The 21,081-nt window shown below is 41.0% G+C and overlaps 1 protein-coding gene across 12 annotated transcripts in view; it reads right to left on the bottom strand.

The window, feature by feature from the left end:
* The window catches only part of CLASP2 (cytoplasmic linker associated protein 2), a gene marked incomplete at its 5' end in the record, with an annotated part of 146,096 nt that overhangs the window by 103,857 nt on the left and 21,158 nt on the right, over positions 1-21,081 (bottom strand). For all 12 annotated transcript variants that reach the window (XM_084279667.1, XM_084279691.1, XM_084279688.1 and 9 more), the window contains 5 exons: positions 5,155-5,225; positions 12,690-12,787; positions 14,275-14,350; positions 14,677-14,768; positions 18,254-18,357. In XM_084279667.1, the coding sequence (XP_084135793.1) occupies positions 5,155-5,225; positions 12,690-12,787; positions 14,275-14,350; positions 14,677-14,768; positions 18,254-18,357 (441 nt within the window). The remainder of the gene's footprint in view (positions 1-5,154; positions 5,226-12,689; positions 12,788-14,274; positions 14,351-14,676; positions 14,769-18,253; positions 18,358-21,081) is intronic.

Here is a 21,081-nt window from a genome sequence, read left to right as displayed (position 1 = left end):
CACCAGGGTAAGATGTCAGCCTGACGTACCCGGAGGCTCAACACACTTAACACAGCCAAACCTTGCCTTTGGGAGGCGGAAGAGGAGCGGAGCCCGGCGGCCCGCCTGCCCCCTTGGCGGAGCGCATCGCTCGTCGCCGGCGGGCCCCTGCGGACACCCAGCGCCCTGACCCGTGCGCCTGGCCGCAGATGAGGCTGCGCTCCCCGGGCAGCCCCCCACGCCTCCACCGGGCTGCAAACAACTCCCGCCCCCTCACCCCACATCACACCCACCTCCCCCAACGGACCCCCTCCTACCACCCCCGCCACAGGACGGGGCAACGCCGGTGCCCAGAGGCGCGGACTCACCGTCCCCCACAGCCATCATGCCGCGGCGGTGCCGCGGGAGGGCAGGCGCGGCGGGTGCCGGCTCCCTGCCGCAACAGCCACTGCCGCCGCCGCCGCCCCTCTTCAAAATAGCAGTCCCGCCTCGCGCGGGAACCCCCCCGTCGCGCCTATCGCCACCGCGCTTGGCCCGTCCCCGTCCCACCGGGGACTTTTACTGCGCTCCTCCCCCCCAACCCCTGCCACGGCGGTCACGTGGCCGCGGGGTTCCCCCCCACTCCCGCTCCCTCCCTCCCACCCCCCGCTACCCGGCCCTTCCGCCCCGCCGCCGCCGGGCAGCGGCCCTGCCCTGTGGGGAAGCGCAGGCCCACACCCCCCGGAGGGGCTGCCTGCTTCCCGCGCGGCTGCCGGGTCGGGGTGGGCACGCCGCGAGGGGAAGCCGAGCACACGGCAGGTGAACACGAAGGCCGGGGAAGCAGGTGGCAGCTCCTGGAAGGAAGATGCTGCAGGGCGGGAGCATTCGGGAAAGCCCCCCAAAACGTCCCGGAGAAACAGCGTTCCTAAAGCCTGCGCGCCGCAGCCGCCGGAGAACGTCCTGCGGAGGGGGGGGGGGGGGTTATTACCACAGTGAAAGCCCCCGAAACCTGAGCTTCTGCTTCCATTTTATTCCCCTAAAATCGATGCTTAAAGTGACGCACCGACGGCAGAAAGAGCGCAGCCCCACAAAGCGATCTGTACAAAGCAGTTCCGATGTATTTCCTCTTGCCTGAGGAAAAGTTGAAGGCGCAGCCAGACACGGACACGCAGCCCTAACCCACACGTCTGCAGGGGCTAGAGCCCCCTGTAAGTTCCTTAGAAGCCTGTGGGAGCATCAGCCTGCTGAGGCCCTTCACTGCCCAACAGGCTTCAACAGGCCCACACGCTCCACTGGTCACTAAATTTTCCCATTGGAAATTACAAGCCAGCAAGAACAGCAGCTGAAGTTTAAAGTAATGAGGATAAATTGCAACCGCTTGCGTTGAGCAAGCAAGAGCCTTGGCAAGAAAGACCTGTACAAAATCATCATGGTGGCCATCACCAGCTTCCATATTTCCCAAACTACACAGAGTCAGGCTGTGCCACACTGGTGAGCTGGGTCAGAGCATGTCGTCACTGTCTCCATAGTAACTGCATTTCCAAATAGAAAACAGCAAAAGGAAATAAAAAACAAAAGCGTAAATGTGGAAAACCAGAAGCATACTTGCACTATGGATTTTTATTTGGGGTTGGTTTGGGGTGTTTTTTTTTAAGGAGACAGTATACCTTGACAGCACCTTTATCACCCATAACACCGCTCCCCCACAGCCATGGTAGTAACGTGCCTGTATCCTACTACCTGTCACGTTTTACTTCTGTAAAGCTAACACTATGAGGCATACCATTAAAATGGGATGGCTTGAGTAGAGATGTACAATTTACATTCAGCTCAAATCATTCTGTCTGTTGAAAGAAGCAAAGTAGAGAGCTTGATATTATTATTTTCCCTACTTTTAATTGCCCTTCTCAAAATTTACACTACTACCCGATATAGGAGTCTGTTTAAATTCTCTTTGAGAAAACAGTATTTACAAATCTCAGGCAGCAGAAACAAGTGCTCTTGCAGCTCTGAGATTGGCTGCCAGCTCTGTTTCCATAGAAATGAACATTCATTTGCTGGAAAGTGGGGAGGTGCCTTAAAGAGCCTTCCCCAGTTTACAGGGATACACCTATTTCTCATGGAGTTAAAGGGCAAAACTAGCAGCACATGTAAGCTTTTGCTTATCAGGCAAACACATTAATATGATTCTCTTAATTATGCAACATCATTATAAATGTAAACAAACCCCAAAGTTTTTATAGCTGCTAATCCATTCACATAATTCACACTGAAGAAATGATGTCTGGTTTTACTATCCACATCTGAGGGCAAAGGGAGGAAAGTAATTTTAAAAGACAACCAAAAAAAAAAATCAAGGTCAGTAGGAGAGGCAAGTCAGCAGCAGTGTGATGACATTAAGCACAAAGATATCTGCCCAGTCCCCTTGCTAGACACGGCACCTTCTCATCTGCTGGGTTTTGAGAACTCCTGGCTACATCTTGCCCAAATTATCCCCATCCATACCTGTTTCAGTATGCTTTGCACCTCATCTACCCTCTAAGAGGATCTGCCAGTCTCCAGTGGTAACTCATTGCTTTTCTCTTTACAGTTTCATCACGGATCAGATTTGATAAAGAAAGATGGCAACACAAGACTAATGTACTGCTCACATTAAGTCCACTCTAACATAGTGACAGGGATAACGAGGTTTTAATCCTACCAGTGTCCTTAAGACTGCAGGTACAGTAGCTCTTCCTATTCTCCCTGTATTTCTCCCACATAACTATGCATGCCAATACAACATTTTTAAAACCTGTCACGTGTTTGCCAGTGCAAACATTTTTTAAAAATATATATTTGTTATGATTACTGAAGTACTGAAGAAATTATACTTGTACTCAGATTGTTTAAAGCTGCAACTTTAGAGGTTTTCAGTCCTTTTTCTTTCTTCCTCCTTAGTACGCGCTGAATAAAGAGACTGAACAACTGACATTATTTGATACAAGAAACCTAAACCACATCCCTGGGTTCTCAGAAACTAGGTCAACACAACAAAGATTGACTACCAGAGCAGCACTGCTCAGGCCTACGAAGAAGCTGACATCTTCCACAGTTGTATTAGGAAGCTCTTTCCTAACCATCACACACTGAAGAGAATCCACACCAGTGCAGCTAACTTATTTGGGAAAGTAACTCCATCTGGCAAAAAGCCATTCCCTTTTGCTGGTAAAAAGGTCTGCTACAGAGCTGCAGTAGTCTAATCACATGAAAGCCTACTGAACAGTTCTTTGCCCTCTCCCTCCCCTCTTTGAAACAAAACCCTATTCCACTCTACGATCCCAAAACCTGCCCCAAAATACTTAGAGCACATTAAAAAGTTTTTTTTTAAATTTAGATCCTCAACACTCTAACAGGTGTATTTAGACATTAAAATCTGCCCTTTATCCAGAGGTGTTTGATGAAGCTCCTGAAAAGAGAAGGTGGTAACAAGGCTACAAGAATTCAACAGTAACTTTCGATCTACACATGCAGGCAGTAAACAAAAATTGTTTTCAGAGAATAATGAAGGATAAACCCAAGATAAAATGCTAACAATGGAAGAACATCCTTTCACTAACATAAACACATTGTCTAGATGGATGCAACAGATAAAATAGGTTCAAGGAAAAGTACTGAAACCAGTGTATTAGAGGTATTCTTCTCCTATAGTAGCAAAACAGAATCATACTAACTTTTACAGGGAAATTGCCACTTGCAAGACAAAATAAATGGTCTACACTGCTGTAGATCAGCATTAGTATCCACACTTTACAGACGAAGTAAAAATGGCTTAAAGAAAAATAATCGACTGTCTTCAAATAGAGAGAAAAGCACCCAGAAGTGCTATGTAAAGTAGTCCACCAATGCTGTACTTGGATTTTAATATATATTTAAATTATTTCAATGCATTTATATTCCCTCATGTAGCTTTCCCCATTCTCATGGGAATTAGCACAGGAAAAAACCCCAAATAAAATTCATCTCTGAACCTCTCAAACCTATGCAGCAGTATTAGCTTTAAATACACAGTGATTTACCCTTCCACAATGACCAAATTTACAACCTAACATAACATTTATGTAAAACATTCCCCTGCCCCCCTTAGTATGCTTTCTTTTGGTTCCTTTTATTTTAACCCTTACAAATCTATTTGTACATTCTTTAAGTGTTCAAGAATAGCAGCAGTTTTGTATTGCTAAGCAGAATGCAGCAAGGAAACTCTCACTACATCCAAGAAAAGGTTGTAAAAACACATTCCTTGGAAGTGATAGTCTGTCCTGTTTCCACACTAACCAGTAAAGGGCAAGAATATTTAAGAAGAAAAGGTATGTTCGAGTACATTTACAAATCATATGCATCCCTCAATCTTTCTACTCTTACACAGTTGCACTTTTTAGATTTAGCAGAGCCTGCTTTTCAGTGAAGGTAGCTGCTCTGAAATTAAAAATAACATCAGAGAACCTTTGCTTATTAAACAAGATCTACTGCAGAAGACAGACAATGAAACTTTCAAAAACAACTATATTCAAGCCACTGCCAAACACTTCCCTTGTTATGCTGTTATGCAACCTTTTTTCTTAAATTATTGTTTAAAGAAAGAATAATGAGTTCTCTCTTTTATACTACAAAATACTGTATCAAGAATGCAGTAGGAAGCAACAAGGATTGTCTTTTCATGAAATCTACCAACAATAAAAAGCTTAAACCCAGCAAAGTCTTAACTTCAATATTTAAGTGTCTGAATGCTGCAATCACCCACTTCTGTGATTTAAAAGTCCATGTATTAGAATTATTATTCATCATTTCAACTGAGAAGAAATCAAATGCATTCATCACTACATTACCATTTTCTTTTATAGATATACCACAGGACAAAGAAAGGTTCATTAGAGTTTTTCCCCAGTGTGTGAAAACTTCACTCTGCAGATTCTTGTATCCTCTACTGAGCAAGCACACATGTAACTTGTTAAGGATTCACTGCTTTTTTCCAAGCAGTTCTAACACCTTTTCCCATTGTACACTGAAAATTCTTTCAGTAACCCAGTATGTTTGTTTCACTGTCTCATTTTCTTAATATTTACATATGTTTCTAGTTATCTCAAATTGATAATACTAGCATTTAACTATTTTGTATTAATCTGAAGTGATTATAAATATATGATTTTTCATACTCACCACTGACACTACTTAAAATCATATTTCCAGAATTTTTTACTTCATCAAATCTTGCAAAGATTGTTTGCAACCTGCAGAGAAAAACAACAAAAACAATTTTACATCTGAAACTCCCCCAGTTACTAGTAAAAACAGAAATCACAGAAATGCATGTTTATTACTACATATAAAGAGTCTCTAAAAACAGCTCCTAGAGGGCTCCCCTTGTTAGTTGAGCATCCTCATACAAATGCAGAGAGAACTAAGTCAATTTAGCAAGGAACAAAACTGAACATCTGTATCACATGGTTTAAAATAACTAAAATTCTGAAGCTCCAGTTCAGTAATAGTATATATTGGTTTCAGATGACCCTATTTATACACAACGCTAAAAGGCAACAATTTGAACTATGAAATGTTCATGTGGGGAAAAAAATAGGGATTACTATTTTAATTTGTTCTGAGATAATTAGTGATTCTACTCAAAATTTTGGTCCTCAAGATTTCCTCAGTTTTGTTTTGAAAACACTTCTGTACCAGTCAGCCCTTCTATTGGGTAAAATATAAACCACTTCTCTCTAAACTTCAGGCACACGTAACACTTCAGCTACAGATCACCACACATCCCACTAATTTAAACCCTCATGGCAGAAAACACTCTGCAAGTGCTTAGCTACATGCATATAGCAATAAAAAAAAAAAAGCCTAATCTAAAAAAACTCCAGATTTGCAATCTAGTCTCAAAAGGTAGAAATTCTGCTCTGGAAAGAACGTTGTCAAAGCAGCCATTCTTGCCCAAAACTCAATGCAATCTGTGGAAGTATCTCACACCAAAAACACAAGCAAGAGGCTAGCAATGGGTTTGTACTGACATAAATAACACACTGTTCACTTGCAAACAAGTGAGAACATTTTCTTGCATTTCACCGAAGTCTTTTCTGCATTTTAGGCTACTCATAATGTGGGAACATCTAACATGCATGTGAAATTTTAGTTACAAGACTGGGAGGACTGAATCCTGACCTTAGATGCAGAGAGCTATGAACTACAAACCTCACAGTAGCCCACAAGTCTCCGAGCAGGTACAGTTCAGTTGCATTACCAGTACTAGAGACTGTACTACCCAATTCCAAATTTGCCAAAAGAGCAGACCCCAAAAGGCTGTGTTCACAACTCACAAACTACTTAAAGCTAAAACAAGAAAGGTGGGCAAGAACAGTGTTTGGGTACAGAGAATTCTGACAGTATGTAAAGAGGCCAAGTCAAGGACACACAAAGATTGAACTCTGCCATGTCCTTCCCCACACACCACTCTTACTGAGTGACCCCTGCAGAGAGTCTGTGCACCCTCACCTTGCAGTCTACCTTCTCTGACACACTGTGTGCCCCTTTCATTCACCAGTGCCTCATTTCTCTAGTAACCAAGAACATGATAAAAACCACGACACGCAGCCAGACAGCAGCATAAAAAGCCCAAGCCTTTCCCCACACTTGGTAACGTGTTAGACTCTCACAATGCGTTATTTATACTTTCCAAATACTTCAAAGCAATCTGCTACAGAGCAAATTTGTCCCACACTTAACAGGCCTATCACACAAACTACCCGAATTTAGCTGAGAATTCCAAAAAAAGGACATCCCTACTGCAAACTTCTGAAGAAACAATTTTTTTTTAAAACACCCCAAACCCTTAATCACGTAAGTCCCATAACACAGGCCAGCAGTTATTCCACAATCTCAACCTATTTCAGAACTGCTATATGTAGCTCAGTAGTAGTTTTCTATAATCTTTCCCTAACATACTTGTCAGTCTTCCCTCTGGAACCTATCATCCTCCTCCTTTTTGTGTCACCAGCATATTTACAACCATCACAGCCACAGCAAAACGTGTGAAACGGCAGCTATTCACAAGTGTCAGCCTACACTGCTTTCATATTAAACCTCCATCTTTTCATTAAAAGGTCTATTTATAAAACAAAGATGATTTATATCCAACTGTGGGGATTTCTGCACTTAAACTCGAAAAAGTAAAACTACTATTTATGATATTAAATGCTTTTTGGGAACTAGCATTTACTAATGACATGTGGAATCCCATTAACATTGCATATGCACTTTCAAATGTATAAAAGTGAAAAGGTCACACGAGAATCAATACACACGGTAATGCATTAGTTTCATACAGACCACAGGAAGTACTTCTACTCTTCAGCAGTGACTGACAGTTCCCCTCAACACTGCTGGATTCCACACTAAACACCTAGTCAACAAGGACTTAACACTACATGAGAGAAGCTTATATTGTTATCCTGCTAGAAACTGAATGGGAAAACTAGAGAGAATAACACATTTCCCTTAAAATTTCACTTCATTTTTTATATCCTGTTAGGCTGATGTTACCCATTTGGCAAACATATTTTAGAGAATTCAAAAGAAAAAAAAATGTCTCCTGTTCTTTTGAACTTTGTTTTCAAATAACATTTTCCTGACCATTTTAAACAGAAAAAAAAATGAAATGTTTCCTTTTAAAAACATTAACACAATAAACACATTGCCTCTCAAATATCTGAAATACTATGAACATTAAAAAATGTGTTGCGTAGCATCCAGTGCTGACCAGTCAGTGGTGCAGGGTGGAGAACAACACAATACTTCCATTCTCAAAGCTTTCAAAGCATGTCTTCAGGGCCAGAGGCACACCTTTCGAGTATTTTTTTTTTCATAACTATTAAAAAAATCCAGTAAAACACAGCTGACAAAATGGTTAAGCACTACTGTAGATCTAACCTGCTCTCTATTACAGCTTACAGGAACTGTAACTACTACTTTGCAATGACTCTCACAAGAAGTTTCCTCCTCCCTTTCCTCCCATCCAGCTCTTCATGCTACCATCTTCTCTCATTTCTTCTCACAGCCACAGGCAGCAAGGAAGTATGGGCTGATGTCTCTAAAAATGATTGCAACCGCCATCAATTTCAGAATGTTTACAGGAGTTTCGCTCCTGGCAAAAGCAAGCTTGGTCAAAAGGAATCAGAGTTAACAAGGCTGGGTGAAGACTGGTTTCACTGTCATCAGCAACATGGAACGTTCTTTGAGAAGAGCACCATTATTACTTAAAGGGGTCCCACGGGAAAGTGGGAGAAGGACTGTTCACTAGGGAGCATAGTGACAGGATAAGGGACAATGGCCTCAAACTGAAAGAGGGCAGGTTTTGATTAGACGTTACGAAGGAATTCTTCACGATGGGGATGGTGAGGCACTGGAACTGGTTGTCTAGAGAGGTTGTGGAAGCCCCATCCCTAGAAGTGCTCCAGGCCAGGTTGGATGAGGCTTTGGACGCCCTGATCTAGTGAAGGCATCCGTGCCCATGGCAGGGGTACAGAAGTAGATGACCTTTAAGGTCCCTTACAACCCAAACCATTCTAAGATTCTATGATTACTTCATCTTTTATCTGCAAGCCCAAGCCTAGATATGACATGCATAATCAATCAGTGAAGTCATCAGTCAGTAGAACGACTGTGCTACCAGTGAATAGAAGTAATGTTGTCTTCCTCCAAAAAGACTCAGATAAGTCTTCAGCAACTTGCAGTGGGGAAAAATCCCCAATGAGAAAGAACACATGTTTAGTACAGCAGGCCACTTCTGTATGACTTGCTGTTTCAGTGAACAAATTTGAGGTTATAGCACCTTAAATCGGTGTTTCCTGGTAACCTCCTAAACCCTCTCTTAGAGCAGGCGACAGGTGTCTATCAAAGGATTAACATATTGCAGTGATTACATTCAATGAGAGGAATACATACCCCTCTAACACTGACATGTACACACATGGAAGCACAGATGCTGGCAAAGAACATGCACTATGCTTCTACACTGAAAAGCTGTTATTTGTGACCATGCTTGATGGAATTAAACTGTTCACATGAGAGACTGAGGGGGATACATGGAAATGTGGATCTTGAAGAGGCAAAAACCGCATCAGTCCCCTGTCAATAGCACAAGGATGAAGAAGAAAGAGTGCTAACTAGTCTATTCTTCATGTCCAAAGCCAGTCTAAAGCAGGAAATGGCCCATATGAAGCATTGCACTTATTTCCCCTTAGTATCCCCTTCAAAAAAAGGCATCTCACACAGCCATGTGTCCACATCTGGACACACAGATGGACCTCATCTATATCATCTATAACTAGACAGATAAGCAGAATGCGCATACCACATAAAATGGGGTATTCAGAAAGGCATACTGTGAAAGACCTAAACAAATAGCTGTTTCTATACATTTATGGCTCTCAAGCAACAGTGGAAAACTTGCCAGATGACTTCCTGAAAGATTTTAAAAAGCTTTTAACACTTAGACTAAGCAACTGCTACCCAGAGCCACATACACGATTTCCGTTCAGGGAAGATCAGCCACAGATTCCACACTGTAACAAATTCAATTTGGCCCACAGAGAACAAAACCTGTCCACTACTCCTGGCTCACAGAACAAGAAATAGAACATCCATTTTCAGACAGTCAAACCTCTTTGGCAGCAACTTTAACAGAAGGGAAAACAGCATCCAAATTCCCAGTGACTTGATACAGATTTTTCTGAAAAGGGAATGTGCTTCAGGCAAAAAGCACAATATTGTTCTGAGATACGGAAGCTGGAAAATAATAAACAGGAAGAGGAACTTGCTGATTTTATTTATAAACAGCCTCAAAAGTCTCTGCAAAGAATAAAAACACACTGAAGAAAATGTACAGTACTAGGAAGTAGAGTTGACCTACCAAAGTAAGATACATCATCTTTTATTGACTACCTTGAGTCCAGCAGGTCCAACGCCCTTCTCTAGAAAATCCTGTATTTTCCACAAAGGCAAAACGTACAAAACCTTTCAAGCCTCCTGCAATTAAATTACTGACTACCTTTGGCTTTATATAGACACAACATGTATATACCATTTGCATATTTAAGGAAGTCGAACAATTTCTCAGAACAATGCTTGATTAACTTTCCTGCCTTCCTCTCAGCAGACTCGAGCTCTTATTTTCAGTGCTTTAGGGCAGAGTGCATTCAGGCAGCAACACACAGACCTCTAATGTGTAATTTATTATGTAAACTAAACATGCCTAGATTTTATTGCATCACATGTGCACCAAATCCTGAAGTAATGGGGTTTTCTGTGAATATTTCTGTTTAAGCATAATTTTTAACGCGCTGTCACGCCGTCAGTGAAGGAGCTGCAGTGCAGTTCTTTAGGGCTGAACTCAACAACTGAAAGCAGCTGTGTCTGAACCACAGATTATCTGTAATACTTAAAACCCTTAAAACCTACCCAGCCACACCAATATGAATGCAGATTCTCCTCAAAACAATGATGATACTCTACATCAAAAGTTTCTTCCCACAGATCATAGCTGCTGCATAACCACATGAAAATTTTAATGCATCTAAGCGAAGGGAAATCTTCTGACAGGGACTGGGCAAGAAACATCTTAAATTAGGTCTGCCTCTGAAGCAACAACAGTCTGATCTACCATAGAGCTAATCTGTCTTTCCTGAGCTTTGTCAGCCACCTTGTCACTTATGTGAAGGACTAAGAAGGGGCTAGAGAAACTCTGCTTTCTGTCAGCGATGGATGGGACAGCGCCTAGCAGCCTCATGCTTAACTCCCCCCTTCATCCCAACCTGAAAACTACTGCAGAGGACACAGCACAGACTCAGCTCATGTATTATTTTATGCCAGCCTTGTCTATCAGGCACAAACCCGTTGAGATTCAGTGGCAACAACCTGTTTAACATGCACCGAGAGTAGAGCCTTGCTTCTTTATGTAAATACAAATGGTGCAAGTACGCTTCCTTCCAGATCAGGGGGAATTTTGTATTCAGCTGATTCAGAGAGTAGAAGTAACCATGTGGCACCTTCTGCAACTAAATTAGAAGCTGTTGACTGCCCTGAGGATACAAGGCTCCTATGGTGTTTAATCCTATCTGGATCCCAAGATTTACTCAGTTTGTGTCGCATGAAAATGTGAACAGGATGAGTGCTGAACCCAATGGTGATAGTACAAACAAAGACTTTCATCTGCACTCTTTTGCTATTATTCTCTGTCCCAAAAGATGTCCAAGACCCTATCTTCAAGCGAGAAGGATCTTCACTGATATGTTCCAATTATCTGCTATGAAACTCAATTTTTAGAATTGTTGTAATAATACAGCTTCAACTCCCATGGGAACCATATAATCCCTTAATAGCCTAAAATTGTCACAGCCATTAGACAGAAGAGAACCTGTACCATTTCCCATAGGCAGGATAAGCTTTTGTCCAAGTAGGCTGAAGCCTGTCTGGAATGGGAAACAGTAAATCCAACACAATTCTCATGTGTTATTTTGATATCCTACAAACCATCACTAAAAACTAGGACTAATATCTGTTTGGAAAAGTCTGACTAGGCACAGTATCCACCACCCTGATATTCTCTCTTGACACCATCTGGCAGGTTCTTCTTCATTTTGATAAAGCTGAATGTGAGATCAAGACTCAAAGTGGTGTGTTAATAAGGGGTTAATGCATTTTTAAAACAGTAAATTGTTTTAATAAGGAATTTGAAAGATTTTATTGTATAAACAGCCTTTCCCTCTAAATACAATTCCAAGTTCTGCCTAGCTTTCTTAAGTAAACAAATGCTTACCAAGGTAGCAAGAAAACAATGGCTACTTTTATTTCATATAAACTAATCTACACACAACAGACCAGCCTTTAAAGATGGGAATTGTTTTTCAAAAAGAGCAATTACGCATTTTCAAAACTTCCTTGTATGTTTTGCAGGAAACATCCAGTATGCTGTGATGGCACGTGTAACAGTTAGACCAGTGAACACTCCTGAACACTTCTCTCTCTCTCTCACTGAACAAAATTGCAACTTCAAATCGGGAAGTAGCTTTTCGGAAACACCTCTCATTTAACTGTAGCCCACCAGCAAACACCTAGGGTGGAAATGATTGGTCTGATGTAATGATCAAGAAGCAAGGGAGGACAATTTTTCCATTATAACTGATTTTAAGAAAGTAGTAGCTTGCTCATTTGTCATACATTCACTGCACACTCACACATGGACACATGCATTTGTTCTCTTCGCACACACATGAAGAGTATCTATTTGTTTCAGCTGAGACTCTTATACACTGAGGCTGAAGAACAACTTTAAAACACAGAACAAGATTTATATATTTAAATATTTTCTAATTATTTCCCTATTGCACTCAGTACATATTTGCTTAATTATAAAACTTTTTTCTACTTCTGTTCAGCTCTCAGCTTCCCTTCAAGTCAAGGGATTTTAACTTGTGAACATAAAGCTGCTTTCCACCATGCACCTGTATGCCTCGTCCAAGCAGAAAAGACAACAGCAAAAGAACAGTCAGCAACACTAGGAACATCACAATAGATGTAAAGTTAACTAGAAGATAAAATAAGCTTTGTAAAAATTTAAAACCAACGTTTTTAAGGAGTTTAAAGTTCTGATAAAGATCAGTAACACAGAATGGATTATAAAATCAAAACTGGTAACTCACCTTCCAGGAGGAATTCCTCTCTTGGTAAGATCTAGTCGTACTTTCTCTCCCACATGTCTGTAAACCTCTACAATGGCTACTATAGCAGCATCTCTCACCTGTGAGCACAGTTTAAACTGTTAACTTCAAGGTTACAGAAACCAAAACAATATTTGCTGGCAACCCACTAATCTTTCCGTTCCTATTGACTTCCATGCCAACTCATTTCATGAAACAGTTGAAATAGTGAGGATGGAAAGGAAATACAACTGTTATTTCAAGTTGGTGTTTGTTCCAAGTTGGAACATCTCCAGATGGTGAATGAAAAATCCCAGAAATAGCAGCTCTAGAGGGAATTTCTGGGATTGACATAAGAACAGTATTTGTGGAAAAAAAAAGGTGCTTTCTTCAAGGCTCTTTCACAGTAGGCCATACTTCCAAAAGTTAGTCCCTGCACTCTGTCTTGACACTTCATCTTGTTTTCACCTGTTTCTACATGCAGCGAGGTCCTTTTGGAGACTAAGGACCTGACTGCCCACAAGAATGGGCCAGAGTGATGAGCGTTTTCTTTACTTCCTTCAACAGGAATTACATGGCACCACATAAGCACAAGCAAGGGAGTAATACAAGACAGGGGGAAAGTAAAGAACAATAAAAGCAAGGAGGCAGACTGCCTGTTTAAAAATTTTAAGCCACAGTCAACACAATCAAATCTGCTAAAAATGCAAGTTTGTACATGCCACTATTCTCTATAAAGAATGACTGGAATGACTTTAGTATTGGTCTGTGTAACAGTTTGAGCTGAACCCACAATTGGTCTATCAAGATACAAACTATATCTTTACTAATGATCAACAAACAAGACAAATTCTTAACAGATTTTCTCTAGACTAAATGCTACACTACACAAAGATGACAAGGACTTTGCTGCACCCAGAAAATAAATTTAGAAGACTATCCTGTTTATTTTCCCATCTCCTACCAGTGCTGCTTTCTTCCATATTATGCTCCTCATCTTTTTTCTCAGACCCAACTTCAGATAAATCAGGAAAGATCTTATCCATTTCCATTTGAAGGTTTTCTGAAGTTCACGTCAACATTATGAACTACATCTTGATTTTCACTGCAGATGTTTTCGCTTAATTAACTGATTAACTGTCCTTGCATGTGCTCATATGCCATTTGGGTTCCATCTAGGAAATTACTACACGTGATGATGTTATATTTAGCAAATTTGGCAGACTAATACAGGTCTCATGTAGAGGTTCCTTCTGGAGGCAATTCTTCCAGTCAATTCCCCCCTCTTCTTGTCTTTCAACATGCTCTATAACAAACAACTATTTTTGAGTTATGATTACCCTCAACCCCTGAAATCAAATTGAAGGGGCCAATACACAACAACACTGCTGCCTTTGCAACTCCATTTTCATCTTCCAATGGGTGAAGTGATTCAGAAGAAAACGGGTTTATTGTTTCTCATGGTAGGAAATAGTAAATCTGTTGTAGACAAGCAAGCCTATGGGCTTTTTGTAAATGCCTACGTTTATTTCACTTTCATTCCTGTGTTAAAATACAGTTGTTCAAGCATCAGTAATGAAATCCTTACCTGACTATGTGAGTCACCAAATGCTGTGCACAGATGTGGTACCAACTTGCTGAGGATTAATTGTTGTGCACCATAACTTAAAAAAAAAAAAATTACTTTTTTTAAAACAGAAAACACTTCATACAGAAAATACTTCATACAGAAGTGAACTCTTAGCTTTGTACTGATGAAATACAAATTTATATCAATGAAGCTCCATTTCTCATAAGTCCTTTGTCTACTTTTAAATTAGACAAAAAACACTATAGCTTTAGTCTTTCTTTCAGAAAGCTCAGAAGTTTTTTGATTTTTCCCATTTATTACTTAGATCAGATCAGAGTTCCTAAAGTATTAGCTTCAGAGAAAAATGACATTCAGAAGAAAGACAGAATCATTAAGTCTCCATAGAAACAAAAAGCTTACATGTTTAAGGTAGCAATAAGACACAAACACACTCCTTCTCGGGATCGGTAGTTCTTGTGTTTAAAACCAACGGCAAGGCGTTCCCAAATGTACTAGAAAAACAGAAGAATGGTCTGTGATTACCAGAAGCACAGCAGAATGTCATTCTACACATATTTTATAATTACATTCATCGTAGTTAAAAAGAACCAAAGACCAACAGAAGACAGGTCCACTGAAAAAGTAAAGGCACTTCTCAGATAAAATTAAGTTATAAAATGCACAGTATGGAACACAACACGGATTATTCCTATGCCAAACGCAATTTCTAAAGAAACATCCTTCAGAAATCTGAGTACTTGTATTGTTTGAGAAACAGCTTTTAAAAACAATACAGAATTGTTACAGTTAACACAGACCAAACATTAACGCTACAAACTACTGACTCAAGCAGAAGTTGCTATATTCTTTTGCTTCGTGTTCTGCTTCCCTGCCGAAATTCCCTCTCATCCATTTTAGCATGTCCTTATTCATACTCCTGCTGTCCACTTCTCCCCCACTTTTGCTTTTAATTTATTTCTTCATTTTTCAGTTATTTCTTGCCCAGTGATTCCAATTACTTTACTTCCATTTCTGTCCTGCTTTCATTCCTCCTTTTGTGCCACTGCCGCTTCTTGTTGTCCGATTCTCTTGGCTCGCTAAACCCTCGTTTACCTTCTTGCGCACTCGTTTTTCATTGCCTGCCTTCAATCTCTCCCTCCTCCATTTCTCCTTTTACCTTTCCATCTCCTTGGCCGTTCTCTTAGCTGCACCTTACGGTGTAAAAAGTGTAAAGAAGCAGCTTACGAGCCTTTGGGATTCTCGGTGGTGTTTCAGAGCAGATGCACAGACTCAAACTGCAACTCCCGCAGCTGCAGCGCTGCCATGACAGCCCGGGCCAGCCCGCAAGCATCCGCGGGGAAGGTTGCCTAGTGATGGCTGCACACTGGCAATCCCACATTTTGCAGTCTGAGCACCACCCTCATTCCTACTACCTCTCCAGAGGTGCGACTGCAACACAGAATGACTCCATGCTAATCTGCTACAACACGTTAGATATAAATTACTGCAACCGTGTTTGGCTTTCCAGGGGGGGAAATCCACCACAACAAACTCAAACAGCTACTGATCAACACGAGCAGACAGCGTAAAAGCAGGGAATACTGCATTCTCCTGATTAATGAGGTAGCACACTTCACAGCAGACATAAAATTTTCCAATTAGAGCCTTGCTCCATCATTCTGTCCCATCTGTGGTTTCTTGTTTGTTTGGTTTATACTTCATTACGTTTAGAGAAAACAGACCTTAGACAAGCAGGATGGGGCTTGCCAAAGCTGCACAGCTTAGCAACAAAGAACAGGATTTTAGGGAAGAAAACATCCTTCCAGTTAACCTACTGTCCTGGACAAACAGGGAAAAAAGGAAATCTCCTTACTAGGTGTACAAAAATACAGGTAGGAAGGTTACTGTACTGAAACAAATCCAGCTAAAGAGGAATTTAGATTTTCACTAAATTAAGCGAACTTTAAGAACTGAGTTCTTCTGACCAGAAATTCAAATGGCTGTTTTAGCAATTTCAGCTCTCATGGCCTGCTAGCAACAATTGGTGTCAACCTTTCAATGTCCCATATAGATGCATTTATACCACCTATATTCTTATTTGTATTCTCTCCTGCCCATTACCAGCAACATCTATTTCTCTCTCATAAAAACAAAGAGAAAAACCAAACACCATCCAGAACAGAAACACGTTTAAAACAAGAAAAGGGAACTGACAACTGGACAAATTAAGTATTATTTAGCAAAAGGCTCAAACAGACAAATGAGTTCATCAGGAAAAAAAACTTACAGGTCTTATCCCTAAAAAAGGATTCCACCCAGTTCTTCAAAGGGACATTTCTCTGCAGCAAAGGAGCCTAAAACTCTATTTCAGTGTTGGAGGCACAGGAAAGACTTCTCTGTTCTGGTTTCTGCTGTGAAGAGGATTGATGCTTTTCATCCAAATTTTTCATGACACATACGCTGTACTGGAAGCAGACACCCGAAGACAGGTTTCTCCTACCCCAGGGGACCTACCAGAAGAGCCATCCCTCCTGTAATTTACACATGTTGTTCCTTGAACCTCATGAACCTTGCATTCTTTCCTACGCTGTGGGTAACCTTCAAAGAGTATGGAAGCTTCCTTCCGTCACCCCAGCGTACAACCTAACAACCCTCCAGAAACTGACACAGACAGACCAGTAATCTGAAACTCCTCCATGATGACAGCCTCACGTGAAGCAACTAGTGCCATACTCTTTATCAGCAATTGTTCAACTGCACTTGTCACCAAGATGCTCTGCTGTGCTTTAACCCAAATGCTATTACTGTAGGGGTACTTTCAGGTCTGCATGCCAGGTACATCAGAGCATCCTGGGCACAGGAACACGTCACCCGAACTACTTGCACTCTGGCATGAAAACAGGCTGCGATGTCTCTTGTCAACGAATACAAACACCACTGGATTTCATGAAAAGCTGAAGGCATATTTTTGTGGATGACACTATTTGATGCCTAAATCCCAGTCAGATCTGCAACCAAATCATGTGAGAAAATATCTCATGCTTGAAGGGAGATAAATGTTTCTGTAGTTGCCTAACATGCGACCTGTTTTTCCTATCAGGCAAATAAAGCAATTGACAACACTCTTATCACTGCAGATCAAGTCTGTCCAATCTTATTTCCTGCACACAAGCATTCAAAATTGTATCTATGAATAAGCAAAGCCAGGAACTAGCATGCAAAAGAATCTTTTTTATTAACAAAATAAAAGACATTTCCTATTAACTTGTGCACTTAATGACCTCAGAAACAGTTTTTCTTCAGAAATTAAAAACTTCAATAACAGTTCCTATTGACAAACGGGGTCTTCCAGAGTTCCAAATAACATCATTGCTGAAACAATACAATTCTGTTCAAAAATCCCACATTTTTCGGACTCGTACAGTAGATATTACTAGATTTAACACTTGGAACCCTGAAGAACTGTAAAAAGGTTTGCTTAACTCAGACTTCAACCTAAGACAATGAGACAGAGGGAAACTTAGCCCAATCTCAGTTTGTTAAAGGTTCACACAGCATGTCTGTCATACACCAGAAAGTCAGATTTTCCAAGTCAGAATGCACCATCTCCACTGCAGGACTACTACGTGATCAAGTAAGCGCAAAGCAAATTCAGAGCTAAACAAACTTATTTATTCTCATTATGCAAACTCAAACCTATGAGGTTGCTTCAAACTTGCTTTAATTAACAAAATCCTGCCACATGACATGAAAACATCTACTCAGAATGTACTGAGTAGAAGTATCATACTTAGCTATGATACACAAAAACTGCAGAACTGCACTGTGCCAGATATCTTTCGCTGAGCAATGCAACAGTGTCAATCCATTAAGAACATCTTTAACGTTTACACCATTAACAGTCACCATAACATTGTGACATATTCAAAGTTGAGCTCATGCATAAGTCATCAGCTCACTGGAGGCCTACATCTGAAGCTACATTAGGTAATCATACCATGGGCGGTGCTGCTTCATCCATCAATTTCAGTATAAGATTCTGTGCTTGCTCTCGAACTTGGTCTTTGGCATCTCCCATACGATCTATCAATGGCAGGAGAACTACAAGAGAAAGGAAAAATAAATAAATAAGCATCCAGTGAAGATTTTTCTAATAATTACAGATATTCCTTGAAATAGATTTAAGATACATCTGATTTTTCAGTTGCTCGAAATATTTTAAAATCTCAGATGTATTTCACAGTATGTTACAAGAAAGAAATTGAAGAAATGTATCTATGAGATATATTAGACTGAAATAGTATCTTCCAACAGGCTAAAAAGAAAGCTTCCTGTCTTAAAAACCGTGTGAACTGACTTCAGTTTCATCTACAAAAAGTATGCTTGCACCATCTGAGTATCTGTTTTTTCTGAAAAATAACGCTAGGACTTAGGGTGTGAGAAAGAACTGGGGTAGGAAGAAAAAACATTTTCAAACCAATGTGATTTTGCCGTTTAATCTCAAAAATTTTAAAAGTTTTAAGTCTTTCTGTTCACACGGCATATCTCCTGTGAACTTGGCCTTACTTGCAACTACCAGTAAAAGTTACTATCTTAAAACAAGTGCCCTTGAATAATATTCAACTAAAATTGCACGATAGCTGACAATTTCACATCCTTAAAATCCTAACTCACTCAAAATGAGAGGACTCAGCAATTCTATTCATTTGCTTCTCCAGAGAGAAGTTTTAATTACATCTGATAAACAAATTGATGTTACAATATTTAGCAAAGTTATCTGGATGAATGCTTAGACCAGCATAGCACAAGACATCCAGCTATACTGGTTCCCAGCCCTCTATCTGGGACCTACGCACACGCTCTGTGAGATTCTTCTTCCCCCCGACAAGTGCTTTTGGTGCCAGTTCTTCAAAACAAGGGCTGATGACAGTGGGTGGGTCACCTTCCCTCAGGAGGTACAACTGACATGGAACTGGTGGTGATGTCACCCCCAGTAAGACAGCACTTTTAAAGTTTGTACTTGCACATGAAGCACCACCTAGAAAAAGCAGGGTCAGGTGCTAGCAATAACATTTACCTGTCAACAGCTCTGTTCAGCCTGGAGAAGATGAGGTTGAAGGGAGACCTTATCACTCTCTACAGATACCTGAAAGGAGGTTGTGGTGAGGCAGGTGTTGGCCTCTTCTCCCTAGTGACTAGTGACAGGACAAGAAGAAATGGTCTCAAGTTGTACCGTGGGAGGTTCAGGTTGGATATTAGGAAAAATTTCTTCACCAAGAGTGGTGAAGCATTGGAACAGGCTGCCCAGGGAGGTGGTGGAGTGGTTATCCCTGGGCGTATTCAAAAAACAGGTAAAAGTGGCACTTTGGGAGATGGTTTAGTGGTTACAGTGGTGTAGGGCTGAGTTGGATTTGATAATCTTGAAGGTCTTTTCCAACTTTGACCTGATTCAGTTTCCCAAAGCTGCAAATATCAGTCACATCATCTAGGTGGAAGTTAACCCCAATACCCAGGCCATCTCCCTGCTCCTGCACTCTAGTTAAGCTGGGGTTAAATCTGCAATTACCATGCTGTCTATTCCAAACTTCTAAAAGTAGCATAATGTTTACCTGGAGTCTTTTAGAGACTTGCTCATGTTTCAACAAGAACAACAAAAGAGATAAAGTAACAGCTAAAATCACCTTTTGCTGAGTTTGCTTTTACATCTCTGAATGCCCGAGATGTCGTCTCTCAGCTGCTGACTGCTGGAAGTTTCCTCTTTAACTGACAGAAGAACTAACTGTATCACCCTATCTTTTGAGGGTTACATTTCAAAGAATTTTAACAGTACATAAGGATTTTTTTATAGTAATAGCTAAACAATAGCATTGCCAGCAAAAGGAAGGGAACAGAACCAGTAACTCAGGAGGTCTCCTCAGTCCCCTGTCCCTGCATTAAAAGCTGCAGCCATTTCTGTACCATGATTATTGCTGGACAAATACATTGTTGAAATTCATTTCCCCCTCCTGCTGTATCTGAACACTTTCAAATTGTTGTAATATGAATATTTTATTCTACTGGTGCTGGATATTCCACTGACATGTCTGCCATTAACAAATTTTTGTATTTTTCATCTAACTTCTCTTTCCTTTCTCCTCTGAGTAAATTATTACAATCTGCCTACAGTTTGGTTTCAGTTTGGTTTGAGAGTTTTCTGTTGTTATTTTATTGGGGTGCAGGTTTTTTTTTGCCTTGACAGTTTGTTTGGTGCAGGGTTTGGGCTGGGGTTTTGGGTGGAGTTTTTTTTCCCGTTCTGTGAACACAGAAAAGTGAGTTTTGAGAGTGCACAGCTGACATCTCCCCTACACCTCTAACCACTCAGATACTTTCCAGTTAAGCTTTTTCTTCCCAACAGTACTTTTCATTACTACTTCCAGCACTCCTAAACTGACCTTTTCCTCCATACCATATGTTACCAGTGAGGTCTGCTACATTAACCTGACTGTTGGGCAACTCTTGCTTTACAGAGAGGGAAACAGAGCCACTGTGAAGCTGTTCCAGCAGAGGGAAACACAGCGAGTGCCAGTCCTGTGGGAACACCAGCTCCTTTGTGACTAATTAGCACGCTGAGTCAGTTGACGGAGCCACAGATACCAGGGCTCCGTTGAACTCACTAAGGCAAGCACAGAGAACAGCTCTAGAAGCTGCTGAACAGAGGTGAAGTCATCGAGTTAAACTAAGCTATGACACAGCCTGCAGATTTCAGTGTGCGTAGCTACTGAACACAGCAGCCTTTGTCACTTGTGGAGCTCTGACAGAGGGACAACCTGCTGTGGGAGCTGCTAA

The sequence above is a fragment of the Gallinula chloropus genome, assembly GCF_964237585.1.
Source record: "Gallinula chloropus genome assembly, chromosome: 2".
Lineage (NCBI taxonomy): Eukaryota > Metazoa > Chordata > Aves > Gruiformes > Rallidae > Gallinula > Gallinula chloropus.
Note: the sequence above shows the minus strand (reverse complement) of the source record. Positions and strands in the feature narration are given on the sequence as shown.